This window comes from Aquarana catesbeiana, linkage group LG04, assembly GCF_042186555.1.
Source record: "Aquarana catesbeiana isolate 2022-GZ linkage group LG04, ASM4218655v1, whole genome shotgun sequence".
Classification (NCBI taxonomy): domain Eukaryota; kingdom Metazoa; phylum Chordata; class Amphibia; order Anura; family Ranidae; genus Aquarana; species Aquarana catesbeiana.
The window spans coordinates 60,897,797-60,916,791 of record NC_133327.1 but is presented as its reverse complement, the minus strand read 5'-3'; the positions used below and the strand labels follow the sequence as shown (position 1 = coordinate 60,916,791).

Sequence of the window (18,995 nt, the reverse complement as noted above, 5' to 3'; positions counted from 1 at the left end):
GTATCTGCCCCCCCCCCAGGGCTAGTGTACTAGCAAGTATCTGCCCCCCAGGGCTAGTGTACTAGCAAGTATCTGCCCCCCAGGGCTAGTGTACTAGCAAGTATCTGCCCCCCAGGGCTAGTGTACTAGCAAGTATCTGCCCCCCAGGGCTAGTGTACTACCATGTATCTGCCCCCCAGGGCTAGTGTACTACCAAGTATCTGCCCCCCAGGGCTAGTGTACTACCAAGTATCTGCCCCCCAGGGCTAGTGTACTACCAAGTATCTGCCCCCCAGGGCTAGTGTACTAGCTCTCAGCCGCTTTATTGAAATCTATACAGGGAGATCGGTGCTTGTAACTCCCCCCCCCCAGTCACCGATCATCCCCAACTGCCCAGGTATCGGATCAAGCTATTGAGCATTTGCACGAGTACAAGTACTCGTGCAAATGCTCGGTATTGGCACCGATACTAGTATCTGCACCCCAGGGCTAGTGTGCTACCAACTATCTGCACCCCAGGGCTAGTGTACTACCAGCTATCTGTACCCCAGGGCTAGTGTACTACCAACTATCTGCACCCCAAGGCTAGTGTACTACCAACTATCTGCACCCCAGGACTAGTGTACTACCAACTATCTGCCCCCCAGGACTAGTGTACTACCAAGTATCTGCCCCCCAGGGCTAGTGTACTACCAAGTATCTGCCCCCCAGGGCTAGTGTACTACCAAGTATCTGCCCCCCAGGGCTAGTGTACTAGCTCTCAGCCGCTTTATTGAAATCTATACAGGGAGATCGGTGCTTGTAACTCCCCCCCCCAGTCACCGATCATCCCCAACTGCCCAGGTATCGGATCAAGCTATTGAGCATTTGCACGAGTACAAGTACTCGTGCAAATGCTCGGTATTGGCACCGATACTAGTATCTGCACCCCAGGGCTAGTGTGCTACCAACTATCTGCACCCCAGGGCTAGTGCACTACCAAGTTATGCACCCCAAGGCTAGTGTACTACCAAGTATCTGCACTAAGAATAGGCATCCCAGATTATGTGTACCTCTTGCTATAGCCAGAACATATCAGAGAAATACCTTCTTCATTAGCTGTTTGTCGAAGATCCCTTGTAGATGAATCCCCTGCATCATCTTCAGTCTCCTCTGTACTCAATAGATCGAAACCTAGGGTAATATATCATAAAAATAAACAATAAATTAAAAAAACTTAACACATTCTATATGTTAAAACAGGCAGAGCAAAAGCCTTCTTTGGTCTGGACAAAAGATGTGTCTATTAGGGCAAGTATACAAAACTGTATGATTAAAAACATACCAACGCTCCATTCTGACTTCAGAACAGTGAACCCACTTAGAAATAAATTATACTGTTTCATATAATCCTCGTGTCCATAAATTAGAGCTCAGAGGCAAAATGTTCACGATTCCCTGCATCTATTTCTTCCAATGGTGGGAAGAAATTGTGTCCACTTCTCTAACTGGTGGCTAAAGAGGGACTAACAAGTCACAGCCATAAATATTTGGTCAAATAAATCCACAATCTTAATGTATTATCAGTCAAAAAATGGTTGTTCCTATACCAGGCAGTCCCCAAGTTACGCACACCCGAGTTATGAACGACTCCTACTTACGAACGTCCTGAAATGCCAGCCACTTGTGCTCCATGCGGGTCCTGGATACCTTTCGAACACCGCCAGACACATCCCACACTGTCGTACTACGCCCCAGATAACATAACAATCGCCCGGAACATCCCACATCAATGGACAGGTGGCAGTTACACTTACGAACGCAGTGTTCCGACCGGAAGTTACACTTACAAATGCAGTGTTGCGACTTACGAACAAACCTAAAGTCCTTATTGTGTTCGTAACTCGGGGACTGCCTGGTAGTAAAAAAAAAAAAAAAAAAAAAAAAACACGAAATCAGCGCTAACCAACAAGATCCACCAGGTTGAAACTTCTGTTCTAATTGTAATAAAGATAAGGTTGCGCTGAACATCACATCAAAAGACAAACAGCCCAAAAGACATATAGTACACTGGACATTAAATCAACCCCTTTTCCCCCACATGTAGCAATCCTTAGACCGCTTTCACACTGAGGCGCTTTACAGGTAATATAACGCTAAAAATATCTTCTGCAAAGGGCCTCTCTTTTCACTCCAATGTGAAAGCCCCGAGGGCTTTTACACTGAAACGATGCGCTGGCAGGATGCTCAAAAAAGTCCTGCAAGCAGCATCTTTGAGGCTCTGTAGGAGCGGTGTATACACCGCTTCTAAAGCACCCCTGCCCATTGAAATCAAGTCACTGTACTAATGACACTGTGAAGGGCTGTGAAGGGGTTAAGATCAGGGGCGATCAAAAGGGTTATCTGTGTGCCGAGCCTGCATTTTACTACACTGTGGGAGGGGCTTTTACTAGGGGAAGAGATGGAATGTATTCCCTGTGACAAACTCCATCCCTTACCCCCTGTCCGAACGGCGATCTGCCTTGTTTACGTAGGCAGATTGCAGTTCTCCGTGTCTGGCCAACGATTGGTGGGTGCCGGCGGACACTGAGTATCTGGAACCCGTTGAGTGTAATGACAGCAGAAGTAAGCCGACGCGCATCCCTACCTTGAAGTGTCAGATCACACACACTTATTATATATATATATATATATATATATATATATATATATATATATATATATATATATATATATATATATATATATACACACACACATATACATATACATATACACACACACACCGAATGGGTTTTTTGATGCTGAAAACCGAAAATAAAAAAAATAAATAAAAAGTATACATTTTTATATAGCACATTGCTAATAGTATTAGCAAAATTTCCATGCGGTGCACCTCTAGCAGATATGATGCAGGAGATGGTCAGAGACTGCAGACGTGGTACAGTAGATGGTCAGAGACTGCAGACGTGGTACAGGAGATGGTCAGAGACTGCAGACGTGGTACAGGAGATCAATGCAGCCTCACCAGTGTCCATCAAATGTAGCCTGCCAGTGCTCAGCAGCCTACCAGTGCCCATCATTTGCAGCCTGCCTGTGCCTCACCAGTGCCCAGCAGCCTACCAGTGCCCAGCATGTGCAGCCTGTTTGTGCCCAGCAGCTTCACCAGTGCCTATCATTTGCAGCCTGCCTGTGCTTCACTAGTGCCCAGCAGCCTACCAGTGCCCGTCATGCAGCCTGCCCGTGCCCAGTAGCCTACCAGTGCCCGGATCAGTGGCAATCTCTGTGTGTCACGGAGCTGTATTTGAATTGCCCGGGTCGCAGTAACAATGTCCCGCCTCCTGTAACCACATCACACTGATTCAATGTCCCACCATTGGATCAGTGTCCCCCGTCTGTCACAGGAGGCGGGACATTGTTACTGCGGTCTGTGCAGTTAAGCTCCGTGAAACACGAAGATCGCGTCAAGGAGAAAGTGAGGGGAGGAGGAGGAGAGAGGAGAGGACTGCTCCAGAACGACACCCCCGTACTCGGCTGATATGTTGTTTCGGCAGCCGAAATTTTGCTGCATTCCTATATATACAGTGGGGACGGAAAGTATTCAGACCCCCTTAATTTTTTCACTCTTTGTTATATTGCAGCCATTTGCTAAAATTATTTAAGTTCATTTTTTTTCCTCATTAAATGTACACACAGCACCCCATATTGACAGAAAAACACAGAATTGTTGACATTTTTGCAGATGTATTAAAAAAGAAAAACTGAAATATCACATGGTCCTAAGTATTCAGACCCTTTGCTGTGACACTCATATAATTAACTCAGGTGCTGTCCATTTCTTCTGATCATCCTTGAGATGGTTCTACACCTTCATTTGAGTCCAGCTGTGTTTGATTATACCGATTGGACTTGATTAGGAAAGCCACACACCTGTCTATATAAGACCTTACAGCTCAGAGTGCATGTCAGAGCAAATGAGAATCATGAGGTCAAAGGAACTGCCTGAAGAGCTCAGAGACAGAATTGTGGCAAGGCACAGATCTGGCCAAGGTTACAAAAAAATTTCTGCTGCACTTAAGGTTCCTAAAAGCACGGTGGCCTCCATAATCCTTAAATGGAAGACGTTTGGGATGACCAGAACCTTTCCTAGAGCTGGCCGTCCGGCCAAACTAAGCTATCGGGGGAGAAGAGCCTTGGTGAGAACGTAAAGAAGAACCCAAAGATCACTGTGGCTGAGCTCCAGAGATGCAGTCGGGAGATGGGAGAAAGTTGTAGAAAGTCAACCATCAATGCAGCCCTCCACCAGTGGGGCTTTATGGCAGAGTGGCCTGACGGAAGCCTCTCCTCAGTGCAAGACACATGAAAGCCCGCATGGAGTTTGCTAAAAAAAAACACCTGAAGGACTCCAAGATGGTGAGAAATAAGATTCTCTGGTCTGATGAGACCAAGATAGAACTTTTTGGCCTTAATTCTAAGCGGTATGTGTGGAGAAAACCAGGCACTGCTCATCACCTGTCCAATACAGTCAGTGAAGCATGGTGGTGGCAGCATCATGCTGTGGGGGTGTTTTTCAGCTGCAGGGACTCCGTGACTGTTCTTGAATGGCCCAGCCAGAGCCCTGACTTAAACCCAATTGAGCATCTCTGTAGAGACCTAAAAATGGCTGTCCACCAACGTTTACCATCCAACCTGACAGAACTGTGCTGTGCGTACATTAATGAGGAAAAAAAAATGAACTTAAATGATTTTAGCAAATGGCTGCAATATAACAAAGAGTTAAAAATTTAAGGGGGTCTGAACACTTTCCGTCCTCACTGTGTGTATATTATATATATATATAGCTCAAAATTTCAAGTCCTGAGCTACTAGCCAGGCCTCAGGGGTTACTCGCCACCAGTTGCCCCACCTAACCCCTACCCTGCCCCTAAACACACCCTTATAAAACTAGCTCATGAAATTACACTTAAATGTTTTATGCAGAATTTAGCAACTCTATCAGTGCACATCAATGCACCCTCACCCGTGTCCACCAATGCACCCTCACCCGTGTCCACCAATGCAGCCTCACCCGTGTCCACCAATGCAGCCTCACCCGTGTCCACCAATGCAGCCTCACCCGTGTCCACCAATGCAGCCTCACCCGTGTCCACCAATGCAGCCTCACCCGTGTCCACCAATGCAGGGGAGCAAAGGAGAGGAAGAGCATTGCCGGCCATAAATCACTGGAACAGCTTTAATTTCAATTGCTGTGTTCCCGCCGCTCGGCGACACATACAACCCTATCCCCTGGCCGGGGAACACCCGCAAGAGGGCGGGGAACACTTGGCTATTGAAATGAAAGCCGCTAGGGATGTCCCCCATGCTCTGAACAACAACTTTTCCCCTCCGGGAGCGCTGGGAGAAGGACTCCCATACAACCTGCCGGCAGGCGGTGCTTGCCCCCCTATCTCCCAGGCAGCCCTTCCTAGCCAGCCCTCAAAATCCACTCACAAAATGCGAGCAGGCGAGATGATTTTTTGAGGGAGAATATTATTTATAAAATATATATATATATATTACACACACACACGGTCCAGTTCACAGGGCGGTCAGCAAGCGGTTAATCAATGTACATTACCCTTTACAAAAACTATACTGCAAACAGCATCCTTGATATTATCCAGGGTTAAATCTTAAGTGGCTGTTCCTAAATGTTACAGCAGTGGCTCTCCAAAAAAATTCAGCGATTCTACACCTCGTATCTGCACACAGAAGATGGCTAATAGCACTTTTTTTAATGTGCTGTAGGCTTCTCCCTTCTAACTAGAACATGACGTTTGAGAAAAAACAGCAACATTCGGCTTTCTAATTTATCCAAAATGTTGGTTAAGATTTGGGCTATGAGAAATCAAAAAGGAAAGCCCATACTTGTGTTGTAGGCGCTTACAGGAGCTGTTAATAGTTCAATGAAAGCCACTAATGGTTAACCACTTCAATACCGGGCACTTTCACCCCCTTCCTGCCTAGGACAATTTTCAGCTTTCATCAGCGTTGTTCCATTTTGAATGACAATCGCGCAGTCATGCAACACTGTACCTAAGCAAAATGTTTTTTATTTTACACAGATAGAGCTTTCTTTTGGTGGTATTTAATCACCACTGGGTTTTTTTTTTTTTTTTTTTCGTTTAGCAAAAAAAATAGAGACAGAAAAAAAAAGTTTTAATAGTTTTGGTTATAAAATTATGCAAATAAGTAATTTTTCTTCTTCTCTGATGAGCGCTAATGAGGCTGCACTGATAATCAGTGTAAACCGACAGGCTTGCCGGGTAACGGCTGTCCTTTTCTCAAACAGACACAGCGTTTGAGGAAAGAACTGCCAACAATTGGAAGGAAAGAACTGCCAACAATCGGCAGGTCTGTTTAGATGTGATCAGCTATGATTGGACACAGCTGATCACATCGTAATGGGCTGCTGTGATTGTCCCTTTACCGCAGTCTGTGATTAGCTGTGCCCGAAAGACACAGATGCCCACCCAGAACTAGACAACCGCGCTGTAGCAAGTCTTCTGGCTATAACTCAGTCAGGAAGGTGTTATCAAGCACATACTGTACTTAGCTGTTCTGAGACCAGACAGACATGCTTGTTCCAGGTCAGTTACAAACAAAGTAAAGGAAGGATGATAATGCTTGTGACAGGTTCTTTTTACCCTCTTAACCTTGTGGATGACCACAACACAAGACAAGCAAGATAAACAAAACCCTCTAAATACACATCATACAATAAAAAGCCAATTGTAGTAGACAATACAAAACAATGAAGTACCAAAGTCTTCTCCGCACTGCTTAACCACTTAGCGACCACCCCACGTACATTTACTAGGGCAGGACGGCCGTTCTGTGCCAAAACACTTCCCTAGTACGTGAGCTGACACTTCCAGGTCTAGGGGGGCGTGTGCACGCGCCGCCGGCGACCCGTTCCTGCTGTAAATGGACACAGCGGGAGCCAACCAGTGGGTCTGGTGGATTCTGTCCACCAGGACTCGCCGATCATTCAGGAAACAAGTAGAACGGCAGTCTGCCTATGTAAACAAGGCAGACTAACGTTCAGTCAGCAGGGAAGGCTTTGATGGATATTTGCCTTCCTATTATCAAAGCAACTCCCCCACAGTGTGTAAGCAAAAATTAGGCATATATTCTACCCTTTCCCTGTCAGTGTCATTAGTACAGTGACCGTGCATATTTTTTTAGCACTAATCACTGTATTCATGTCACTGGTCCCGTAAAGGTGTCAAGTGTCACTTAGGTGTCTGATTTGTCTGACGCATTCGCATATATCGCATTCCCGCTATAAGTCACTGATCATCGCCATTACTAGTAAAAGAAAAAATAAAGAAAAATCCCATAGCTTGTAGACGCTAGAACATTTGCGCAAACCAATCATATGCTTATTGGGATTTTTTTACTAAATATATGTAGCAGAATACATATTGGCCTAAATTGATGAAGAAATTTGATTGTTTTACATTTTTTAATTGGGTGTGTTTTATAGCAGAAAGTAATAAAAAAAAAAGTTATTTTTAAATTGTCTGACTTTTTTTGTTTATAGCACAAAATATAAAAAAAAACGCAGAGGTGATCAAATACCACCAAAAGAAAGCTCTATTTGTGGGAAGACCGGAAGTCAGAGACCCGAAGAAAGCCAAGATCGGCTTTGATTGGGTCTTCGCTATGGTAACCCAGAAGCGATGACACCACTTCCGGTATACTAGCATCTTAATGACGCCATTTTTTAAAAATCAAAAGTATTCAAATACACTGATCTAGGCATTTGAATGCTTTCAAGTGCAAGGAGGGATTTGGGGTCTTATAAACCCCAGATATCTCAAGAGTTACTGTGTAGTGACTTTGGGAATACTTCTGCCCAGTAAGTAGTTTATTATGGTTGACTAGAAGCTTCTATTACTATGCTCATTCTTTGGGGGCTGATTTTTCTGTCACCTTTTATAGAATGGGGCATTTAGATTTATTGGCTGATCTATCTGGGGAGGATATTGCTAATCTAGACAACTTTGGATAGCACATGGCCTGTTACATGTATGAGCGCTTTCTCTGACATGTGAGTGGCACTCATATTACACGGTTCTCCATATTATATATGGGGACCATATTATTAAATGTTATTGCTGCATTTCATATCCGTTGATGAAACATGATGTTTCCCTTCTTTGTCTCCTATACAGAACCCCTCTGCTTACAGTCAAGGAATTAGGCCTCATGCACACGAGACGCTGTTAAACACACGTTCAGAGGCAGTTGGACACTTTTTTCAACTGCCCCTGAACCCATTCAATGTTATCCTATGTGTCCATGTACACAGTCTCGTTTTTTTGGCGTTTTTAGGCAGTTGCGTTTAACCTCGTTTTTCCAGAAGCAAAATAATGGGTTCAGACGCAAGCGTTTTCCACGTTTCAGACACCAAACGCGGCTAAACGTGGCTAAACGCCGGTATGTGTTTTTAAAGGAACATTTTACAACCCGAATTTGGGGCCCCATATCTCGGTGTTTGCTAACACAGTGGGACTAGCACTACAACATATCCAAATTTGGGGTTCCTAGCATCAAGTGGCCCCGAGATACAGGACCCTAAATTCGGGTTGCAAAATGTCAAGCACTTCTGCAGCAGAGAATGACATTTTCCGACCCGACTTTGGGGTCCCGTATCCCTGGGCCAGTTGGTGCTATGAACCCCAAATTTTGCCACTGTGTTAGCACACAAAATTTGGGGTTCCTAGCACCAAGTGGCCCCGAGATATGGGGCCCCAAAAGTCGGGTCGCAAAATGTCAAGCACTTTTCTGCAGCAGAGAATGCCATTTTGTGACCCGGCCATATATCGGGGCCACTTGGTGCTAGGAACCCCAAATTTTTGTGTGCTAACACAGTGGGACTAACACTATAAAATATGAAAATGTCATTCTCTGCTGAAGTGCTTGACATTTTGCGACCCGACTTTGGGGTCCCGTATCTCGGGGCCACTTGGTGCTAGGAACCCCAAATTTGGATATGTTATAGTGCTAGTTCCACTGTGTTAGCACACCAAATTGTCATTCTCTGCAGACGCTTCTAGACGCAAATTGCGGGAAAACGCTTCTAAACGTGGCATGCAAACGCAGCAAAACGGACGTTTCTAAACGCCGGTTTCAGCTTTTAAAAACATGTGTTCAGCATTTGCACCGGCGTCTCATGTGCATGAGGCCTTAAGGTCCTGAGGAAGCATAAAGCGAAACGTCGACCTCTTTGACCTAGCAGTAATAGAGATCTAATATGTTATATATATTATGTGCTTATATCAATGAGAGCTCCAATTTTCTTGTTTTTATTTTGTATCAACTTTTATTCTTGTAATATATTGTAATAAATTGTATTTCATAAGATTATGTAGTGTTCCTTTCTGGTAATGGTAAAGTCCGCTCAAATGGTTTTATATATATATATAGATTATATATAGATAGATAGAAATAAATAAAACGTAAAGTGCCCCCGTCCCCCCCATGCTAGCGTGCAAAGGTGAACGCGCGTCGGTCCTGCACTCGCGCAAATCGCAATTGGTCCCACATACGAGGTATCGCTACGAATGTCAGATCATGGGCAGCAATTCTAGTACCAGACCTTCTTAGTACATCTAAAGTGGTAACCTGTAAAGGCTTTTAAAACGTTGCCTATAATTACTAAAATTTACATTGTTTGTGGGCATGTGCAATTTTAAAGTGCGACATGTTTGGTATCCATTTACTCAACGTGACAACTTTAACATTAAACAAAAATATTGAGTTACGTATTGTGTTTTTTTGCAATAAAATTATAAAGTGTGTATTTTTTCCCAAAAATTGCGTATGAAAAACCACTGAGCAAATACTGTGCGACATTAAAAAGTGCAAACCCCATCAATTTATTCTATAGGGCCTCTGCTTTAAAATATATATATAATGTTTGGGGGTTCTAACTAATTTTCTAGCAAAAGACAAAAAAATAAATATAAAAAAAAAAAAACAAAAAAAAAAAGTGTTTGAAAAATTGCTGTGCATATACTGTGCGAGATAAAAGGTTGCAATAACCGCCATTGTATTCTGTATGGTCTCTGCTAAAAAACATATAATATTTGGGGGTTCTATGTACATTTTCTAGCAAAAAAACTTATGATTTTTACATGTAGGAGAGAAATGTCAGAAAATGCCTGGGTCTTCAAGCGGTTAAACAACTGTAGTATGAGGCTGCAACATAACTCTGGAAGAAGTGAAGGGGGTCTGAATACTTTATAAATGCACTGTACTTACTAAATACTGCACAGAGTGGTCCTGTAGCTCTTCTTTGGCTGTCCCCTGCTTACCCTCTCTTCCAGTTGCCCACATAGCAAGCCCTGTGCAATGAGGGCACCCATTCCCCGAGCCAGGCTGTGGGCGTCCATGGTCGCACACAACTTGGCTCGACCACAGCCCCCCCTCACAGGATTTGACTGCTCTTAGTGAAGCCTGGGAACCCAGGAAGAGAGAACGGAGCTGCCAGTGGGGACAGCATTGGAATGAAAGAGGTAAATATAAAAAAAAAAAAAAAAAAAAAAAAACACACCTAGATTTTAGAACCACTAGAAATCCAGCACAAAGAAAGAGCCAAAGCATACCCATATTACGGTAAGCTTCATCTTCCATACTGGGAATAGGCCAGTCCAACTCTTCAGCGTCAATCTGCTTTTCCTCCACCGTTTGTCTTCCTTCAGTCATGTCATCAAGGTTTGAGGATTCTTTCTCGCCCACTTGCCAGAAGCGTTTCATTTCTTCATTAATGTCCATTTCATTATATTTTAGTCTTACAAGTGCCAAAGGTGTTTTACACATTTCATCATGTTGTATATCTTCAACAGTCAACTCCAGTACGTCTTCTGTAGCATGTTGAAAAAAATAATCACACCCCTCTGAAGTCCATTTACCGGCAGCAACATTAAATCCAGCAAGGCAGCATGGGAAAGCTTGGGTCGGAACACTGGCGAGAGTGGTAGGAAGCTGTCGAATTTCATCTTTGACAACATTCTCTACGTTTCCATAGTCAACAAATCTTACAGTAGCAACATCGGCCTCCATTTTGGAAACGAGAGCCCGGTACCAGTTTTGGTCTTCGCTGTACATAACATTGCAGAGGCTGCCAACCCCAATGGTTCCAATAAAATGGTCATCTCTGACAGACTTTTCTCCAGCTTCCTGAACTTGTTTTGCTAGGACATCAAAATCTGTTGTGCTTAACTGGCACCAGAAGAGGCCAGGGCTGTCTACAGCACTTGCAAAGACTTTTACAGCTTCTCCAGTTTGTGGAAAGTTCCAGGTGAAAGATTTAATGGCAGCAACATTCTCTGGTCTAGTCTGCCATTCAACAGTTGGTTCTGCATGACATGTATCCAGTGCTATAAAAAAAAAAAAAAACACAGCAAGACTGTAAAAAAAACATTTAAGAATGCCTGCCACAAAACATTTTTCTCATCTCACAAACAGGCCGCCATCATGTACTCTAAGATCCCCTCGCCTTAAAAACAAACTTTTTAAATCTATACTGATAAAAAAAAAAAAAAATACTTGCCAGGTAAAGTGTATTAAATGAGATACAGTACCAGAGTCTTTATGGTGGTGAACTAGATCTTTCTTTTTTTGGGGTTCTATGTTCAGCACATCTACTATACAATACAAATCCCAATAAAGAAGAAAGAAAAAAAAGCCAATGTTTAGAGATAAACAGCCCAAAATGGCAAAGGTAAAAGCCTAGAGTATATGTAAACCCCAATACCACACTTCTTATTTGCCCTGTTAAATGTATCATGGCGTTTTCTTATATCTGTTTGATAAGTGCAAAAAAAATACCTGTTGCTCGTGTCAGAAATTCAGAGATGTTCTGTGTCCTCTGCACACTTCCTGTGTTATCTCAATGAGTCCAATTAGCCCTCCTAGCTGTTGTCTTTAGACTCCAGATTAGTCAGTCTCTCTTTTGTGGAGAATGGGATAAGGGATAGGCGGGAAGGGCTGACACCATTTAAATGCTGTGCATTGTCAGCTCAAAACAGGACTAAAGCTGGATATACACTATACAATTTCCTTTAGATTTACCAAAACCATATAAATATGAGGTCAAACCTTAACACGTCCATTTATACACAATCAGGCAGGCCCTTGCACTACATAGTTGAAGGTAAATCTAAAGGAAATCGAACAAAAGTTGTATATAATGTGTATCCAGCTTTATGAGCTGAATGCATTTCTGGCCAAGCAACAGGCATTCTCCACAACTTACATGGTCTTAAACCACTTGCTGACTGCCCACAGTACATTTACTGTGGGTGGGCGGCATGTACAGGCAAAGCAACGTACCCGTACGTAATTTTGCCTGTACAGACACAGGGGGGCGCTGCGCGACCACTGTGTCTAGTGCCCGGGGACCAGTGATTATGTGATCACATAATCACTGCGATCACATAATCAAAATATCAACAAAGCTGTTATGCATTAATACGATGCATAACAGCTTTGATTTCTTTAGACCCGGTTCACACTGAATGCAACTTTGAAATCATGCTACTTCACTTGAAGTAACACAACTTAATAGTCGCAGGTCAGTGCGATTTGGGGTGCGACTTGCCTGACATCTTTGCGACTTCATGTACGTCCCACCTGAAATCGCCCAGAATAATGCAGGAACCTTTTTTCCCCCAAATCAGCGCGGCACCACAAAGTCGGAGTCCCGTTGATTTGAGCAGCTCCATTGCGGACAATAGGGTGCAACTTGTCATGCGATTTAAAAATTGCATAAAAAGTTGCACCGGTGTGAACAGGCTCTTACTAGTAAGCTGTGATTGGCCCACAGCTAACACATGGTAACAGGGCCAATCACAGCACCCTGTACCATGTGATTAGCTGTAGCCAAATCACTAGTATTCACAGCTGTCATGAACTTAGCCCATCCATGACCGTTCAAAGCATTGCTGGCACAATGATCTTCATTGTACCAGTAAAGTGTAAAAAAAAAAAAAATAATCCCTGATTAACACTATGGAAACATTGAACTACTCTGATATATAGCAAAATGACGGCGGCAAAGTGGTTTCAATATCTTGACCAGACGTCATATGATGTGATCAGGGTATTAAGCCGCTGCGCTCCGTCCCTGACGGAGACTCTTTACCACGTGATCAGCCGTGTCCAACCACGGCTGATCACGATGTAAATAGGAAGAGTCGGTGATCGGCTTTTCCTCACTCACGTCTGACAGACTCGAGTAGAGGAGAGCCGATCGGCTGCTCCTCTGACAGGGGGGGTTCTGTGCTCATTGTTTATCAGCACAGCCCCCCCTCGGATCCCACCCCGGACCACCAGGGAAGCCATCCACACTGGACCACCAGGTATGCCCCCTAGACCCCCAGAGAAATATCAATCTGTGCCCAGGCAGCTGCCAATCAATGCCCAGGCAACTGCCAATCAGTGCCCACTCCAATGCCTACCACTGCCAGTGCCACCAGGGATGCCTATCAGTGCCTCATATCAGTGCTCATCAGTGCCACGTATCAGTGCTCATCAGTGCCACGTATCAGTGCCACGTATCAGTGCCGCCTATCAGTGCCCATCAGTGGCGCCTGTCAGTGCCCATCAGTGCCACCTATCAGTGCCCATCAGTGCCACCTATCAGTGCCCATCAGTGCCACCTATCAGTGCCCATCAGTGCCGCCTATCAGTGCCCATCAGTGCCGCCTATCAGTGCCCATCAGTGCCGCCTATCAGTGCCACCCATAAAAACCCCTCTTTGAAGCCTTTCAGTGCCCATCAGTGTCATCTATCAGTGCCTATCAGTGCCCATCAGTGCCACCCATGAGTGCCCATCAGTGCCGCCTATCAAGGCCACCCATCAGTGCCGCCTACCAGTGCCCATCGTCAGTGCCCGCTCATTGGTGCCACCTCATCAGTGCCTGTCACTGCCCATCAGTGAAAGAGAAAACTTACTTATTTACAATTTTTTTTTTTTAACGGAAACAAAAGCAAAACTTTTTATTTTTTTCAAAATTTTCGGCCTTTTTTTATTTGTTTAGCAAAAAATAAAAACCGCAGAGGTGATCAATTACCACCAAAAGAAAGCTCTATTTGTGGGAACAAAATGATAAAAATTTAGTTTGGGTACAGTGTTGTATGACCGCGCAATTGTCATTCAAAGTGCGACAGCACTGAAAGCTGAAAATTGGTCTGGGCCGGAAGGTGTATAACTGCCCTGTATTAAAGTGGTTTAAAAAAAAAGTAAAAAAATGTTAAAAAAATAATAAATATTTAAAGCGGTTGTATACCCGCTGTCTTTTTTTTTTTTTTCTACACCTGCAAGGGAAAAGGCATAATGAGCTAGTATGCACCGCATACTAGCTCATTATGAGATACTTACCTTAGAACGAGGCGCCGGCATCTCACCTGGTCCACGCCGAGGGAGCTGACATCTCCCCTCGGCGTGTCTTCCGGGTATCGCGGCTCCGGCGCTGTGAGTGGCCGGAGCCGCGATCTCGTCACTCCCGCGCATGCACGCGGGAGACTTCTGCCCGGCAAGCTCTGGAGTTTGCCGGGCTGTCAGCCGAGAATCCCCTGTGCGCATGCGCCGCTGCAGTCAGCGGCTCATTGCGAGGGGAATATCTCCTAAACCTTACAGGTTTAGGAGATATTTTTTTTACCTACAGGTAAGCCTTATTATAGGCTTACCTGTAGGTAAAAGTTAAAAATAAAGGTATACAACCGCTTTAAAAAACAGTATTCATTTGTATTTATTTTTTTTAAACATGCAATCCAGTCCCTGATCACTGCCACACCATTTATATCATGACGCTGTACTGCACTGGTGAAGGTATCTTAAAAAAATTTAAATAAATTGTGAATTTTTTATTTCATTTCTTCATTTTCCAAAAAATTGTGACAAAAATTAGATGTCAAAAAAAAAAACAAAAAAAACTTCCCATGTCTCTTACTAAGGCCTGGATGACACCAATGCAGGTTGCAGTTGATGCATTTTGCGTTTTTCAATACACGTTTTTGATCCATTGAAGTCTATGGAACCAAAAACACAACCTGCTGGTCCCTGGCCCTTTCCATAAAATGCAGATGTGAATGTGACCCACAGGAAACCATGTTAAATGGATTGTAGTGTGTTTCTGAAAAACGCACTAAAAATACACGGTGTGAACCAGGACTAAATGCCTCAGACTACTTTCCAAAAAGGGTTTATTTGGGGGGGTATTTATAATGACCTGACATATTAGAGCCTCAAAAAATTAGATAGGCCGTCAGTACATAAGGATTGATCAATTTTCAAATACACAGGTGCATCTCATAAAAAAAGGCTTTTAATACAGAAATGGTGGCTTACTGAAAAGTATGTCCATTTACAGTATAGTATGCACACAATACTTGGTCGGGACTCCTTTCATGAATTACTGTATCAATGCAATGTGGAATGGAAGCGATCACCTGAGATGCACCTGTATATACCATTGTGGACTCTTATTTCACACAAATAATAGCCATTTATTGGGATTTTTTTTTACCAAAGATATATATCAGAATACATTTTGGCCAAAATTCATGTAGAAATTGGATTTTTTTTTTTTTAAATTGGATATGTTTTATAAAAGAAGATAGAAAATATATTTCTTTTTTCAAATATGGACACTGGCACACCCAAGACAGGAAGTTGCCTCCCTATATAACCCCTCCCACACTGTGAGCACCTCAGTTTTGTAGCCAAGCAATATACGTATATCCAAAAGAGGGGAGGGATCTCTGTATTCCCATGATGTACTTCAAGAAAAGGATTTTATAGGTAAGCTGTTATAAAAATCCTATTTTCTTTATCGTACATCACGGGACACAGTGCCATAGTGATAACTATATGGGATGTCCCAAAACAATGCCCACCGAGGGGAGGGAGACACATAAGTAGGATGCCATCAGACTTGAGGACCTATACTGCAGTCTGCAGCACACTGCGTCCAAAGGCGGTATCCTCATGTCTTTTCACATCCACCTGATAAAATCTAGTGAACATATGGACCGAAGACCAGGTTGCTGCCTTACAGATCTGAGCCATAGAGGTCTGGTGATGCACTGCCCAAAAAGCACTAACTGCCCTAGTCGAGTGTGCTTTGATTTTAAAGGGTGGAATCTTCCCCGTCAAACCATAAGCCTGAATGATAATTTGCCTAATCCATCTGGAAATAATAGCTTTTGATGCCGACTGTCTTTTCTTAGGATCGTCTGGCAAGACAAACAAAACATCTGTTTTCCGAATCTGAGCAGTTGTCTTTAAATATACTTCAATTGCTCTCACTACATCAAGGGAATGTAGTGACTTTTCTAGCCCAGAACGAGGTTCTGGAAAAAAAGGAAGGAAGGATAATATCCCGGTGAAAGTCTGACACCACCTTAGATGAAAAAACTGGATGAGGCCACAACACCACTTTATCTTTGTGGATAATGAAATATGGCTCTTTACATGAAAGAGCAGCTACCATATTTATCGCGTATAACACACTTTTTTACCCTTAAAATCAGGGGAAAATCTTGGGTGCGTGTTATAAGCCAATCTCCGCTGATTGTGAGCGGAGCGAGCGCCGCCGATATACACATAGCCGAAAGTACTTGGCTCCGCTCACAGTCGCACCCAGTCCCGCCCTATGATGGACATAACACAGGTCCAATGGCGGGACTGGGCGGGACTGTGAGCGGAGCTGAGCCTAGCCGAGTACACTCGGCTATGTGTATATCGGCAGCGGTCGCTCCACTCACAATCAGCGGAGGTCGTCGGGGATCAGCGAGAGGAGCCGAGATACACAGGACATACGGCTCTGTGTATCTCGGCGGCGCCATATTTAAACTGACAAGGCTGCAAATGACACCGACAAGGCCGCAAATGACACCGACAAGGCCGCAAATGACACCGACAAGGCCGCAAATGACACCGACAAGGCCGCAAATGACACCGACAAGGCCGCAAATGACACCGACAAGGCCGCAAATGACACCGACAAGGCCGCAAATGACACCGACAAGGCCGCAAATGACACCATACAAGGCCGCAAATGACACCGACAAGGCCGCAAATGACACCATACAAGGCCGCAAATGACACCATACAAGGCCGCAAATGACACCATACAAGGCTGCATTGATGGGCATTTAAATGTAAGTTTTTTTTCCTTAAACTTCCCTCCTAAACTTGGATTGTGTGTTATACGCCGGCGCGTTATACGCCAATAAATACGGTAATTCTGATACCCTTCTAGCAGAGGATATTGCAATCAGAAACACTACTTTCCTTGTCAAAAGGACCAAGAGAATAGATCGAATTGGCTCAAATGGCTGTTTTTGTAGTACCGACAAAACCAAGTTCAAATCCCAAGGACATAATGGTGATCTGATTGGTGGATTAAGCCGGGTCACCCCCTGTATAAAAGTCCTAACCAAGGAATGAGAAGCGAGTGGTCTCTGAAACAATACTGATAAGGCCGAAAGCTGACCCTTGAAAGTATATATTTAAGGCCAGCTTCATTTCTACTCCTAATTGCGGAACACCAGAATTCTGCCTATGACATACTTCCCAGGATGCCACCCTTGGATTCACACCAGGCAACATATGCTCTCCAGACTTTAATATATGAGTCTGGAAGCTGGTTTCCTAACATTAATCAGGGTAGACAGAACTGACCCTGAAAGACCCCGATTCTTCAGAATATGGGTCTCAATAGCCAAACCGTCAAATTTAGCGCTTGTAAAGTAGGGTGGAATACTGGACCCCCACCGCCATCCTTATGATCTCCGCATACCAAGATCTTCTGGGCCATGCCGGGGCTACAAGACTCACTGGCTTCCCTTCTTGCCTGATTCTGCGAAGACGACAAGGTAGCAGCTGAAAAGGAGGGAATGCATAAATCAGTGAAAACTGATCCCACGGAGTCACCAACGCATCTGACCTGCAAGCGAGTGGATCTCTTGTCCTTGACACGAAGTTGTCCAGCTTCTTGTTGAACCTGGACGCCAATAGATCTACGTCCGGGGTTCCACATCTTTGGCATATAGCCTGGAAAATGTCGGGATGAAGAGACCATTCCCCCGGAAACAACTGTTGGTGACTTAAGAAGTCCTCCTGCCAATTCTCTATTCCTGGGATGAAGATTGCTGATAGGCAAGGTACATGTTTCTCTGCCCAGGTTAGGATAGGATTTACCGCCCTCTAGGCTGCATGACACCTGGTGCCCCCCTGATGACTGATATAAGCCACTGCTGTGGCATTGTCGGATTGGATCCTGACAGGAAAATTCCGCAACCTGGACGTACAGGCCTCCAGAGCCAAACGTGCCGCCCGAATCTCTAGAATGTTGATGGGCAAGGTTTTCTCGGTCGTGGACCATCTTCCCGGACTGCTCCCCAACCCAAAAGGCTGGCATCTGTTACCACCTTCCAGGTAACTGGTATGAAGGATTTCCCCTTCTGTAGATTCTTGGTCATAAACCACCAACTGAGACTCTGACGTACCCTTGGAGTCAGATGCATTGGAAAATCTAGAGCTTGGACCTTTTTGTTCCAAGCAGTTAGTATGCTGTTTTGCAATGGTCTCGAATGAAACTGGGCATAGGGAACATCACCATCTTTCCTAATAACCTCATGCAAAGATGAATGGAGGGATTCTTCTTTGTCCTGACCACCTGAACTAAGTCCCTTATAGCACTGATTTTTGCCTGGGGCAAAAAACACTCTTCTCTGGTCAGGCCTAAGTACTCTAGCCTTCTTAGTGGCTTTAAGGATGATTTCTCTAGGTTGAGAATCCACCCTAGGTATTCCAGATAGTGGACTGTGCTGACCACACTTTGTTCCAAGCGGGCCACCGACCAGTCTATTAGTAACAAGTCTCCAGGTATGCTATAACCGTTATGCCCTGAGTGCTTAGTCTGGCCAGAGGTGGGGCCAGAACCTTTGTAAAACCTGGGGTGCAGTAGCTAGACCGA

General features: G+C 44.3%; 1 protein-coding gene across 1 annotated transcript in view; it reads right to left on the bottom strand.

Moving 5' to 3' along the window:
- The window catches only part of LOC141141161 (uncharacterized), an 83,659-nt gene extending 65,561 nt beyond the window's left edge, over positions 1-18,098 (bottom strand). The window contains exons 1-4 of the mRNA XM_073628863.1: positions 17,964-18,098; positions 17,855-17,876; positions 10,614-11,387; positions 1,066-1,152 (exon numbers count right to left, since the gene is read on the bottom strand). Coding sequence (XP_073484964.1) covers positions 1,066-1,152; positions 10,614-11,387; positions 17,855-17,876; positions 17,964-18,098 — 1,018 coding nt within the window. The remainder of the gene's footprint in view (positions 1-1,065; positions 1,153-10,613; positions 11,388-17,854; positions 17,877-17,963) is intronic.
- Between the last annotated feature and the right edge of the window lie 897 nt (positions 18,099-18,995).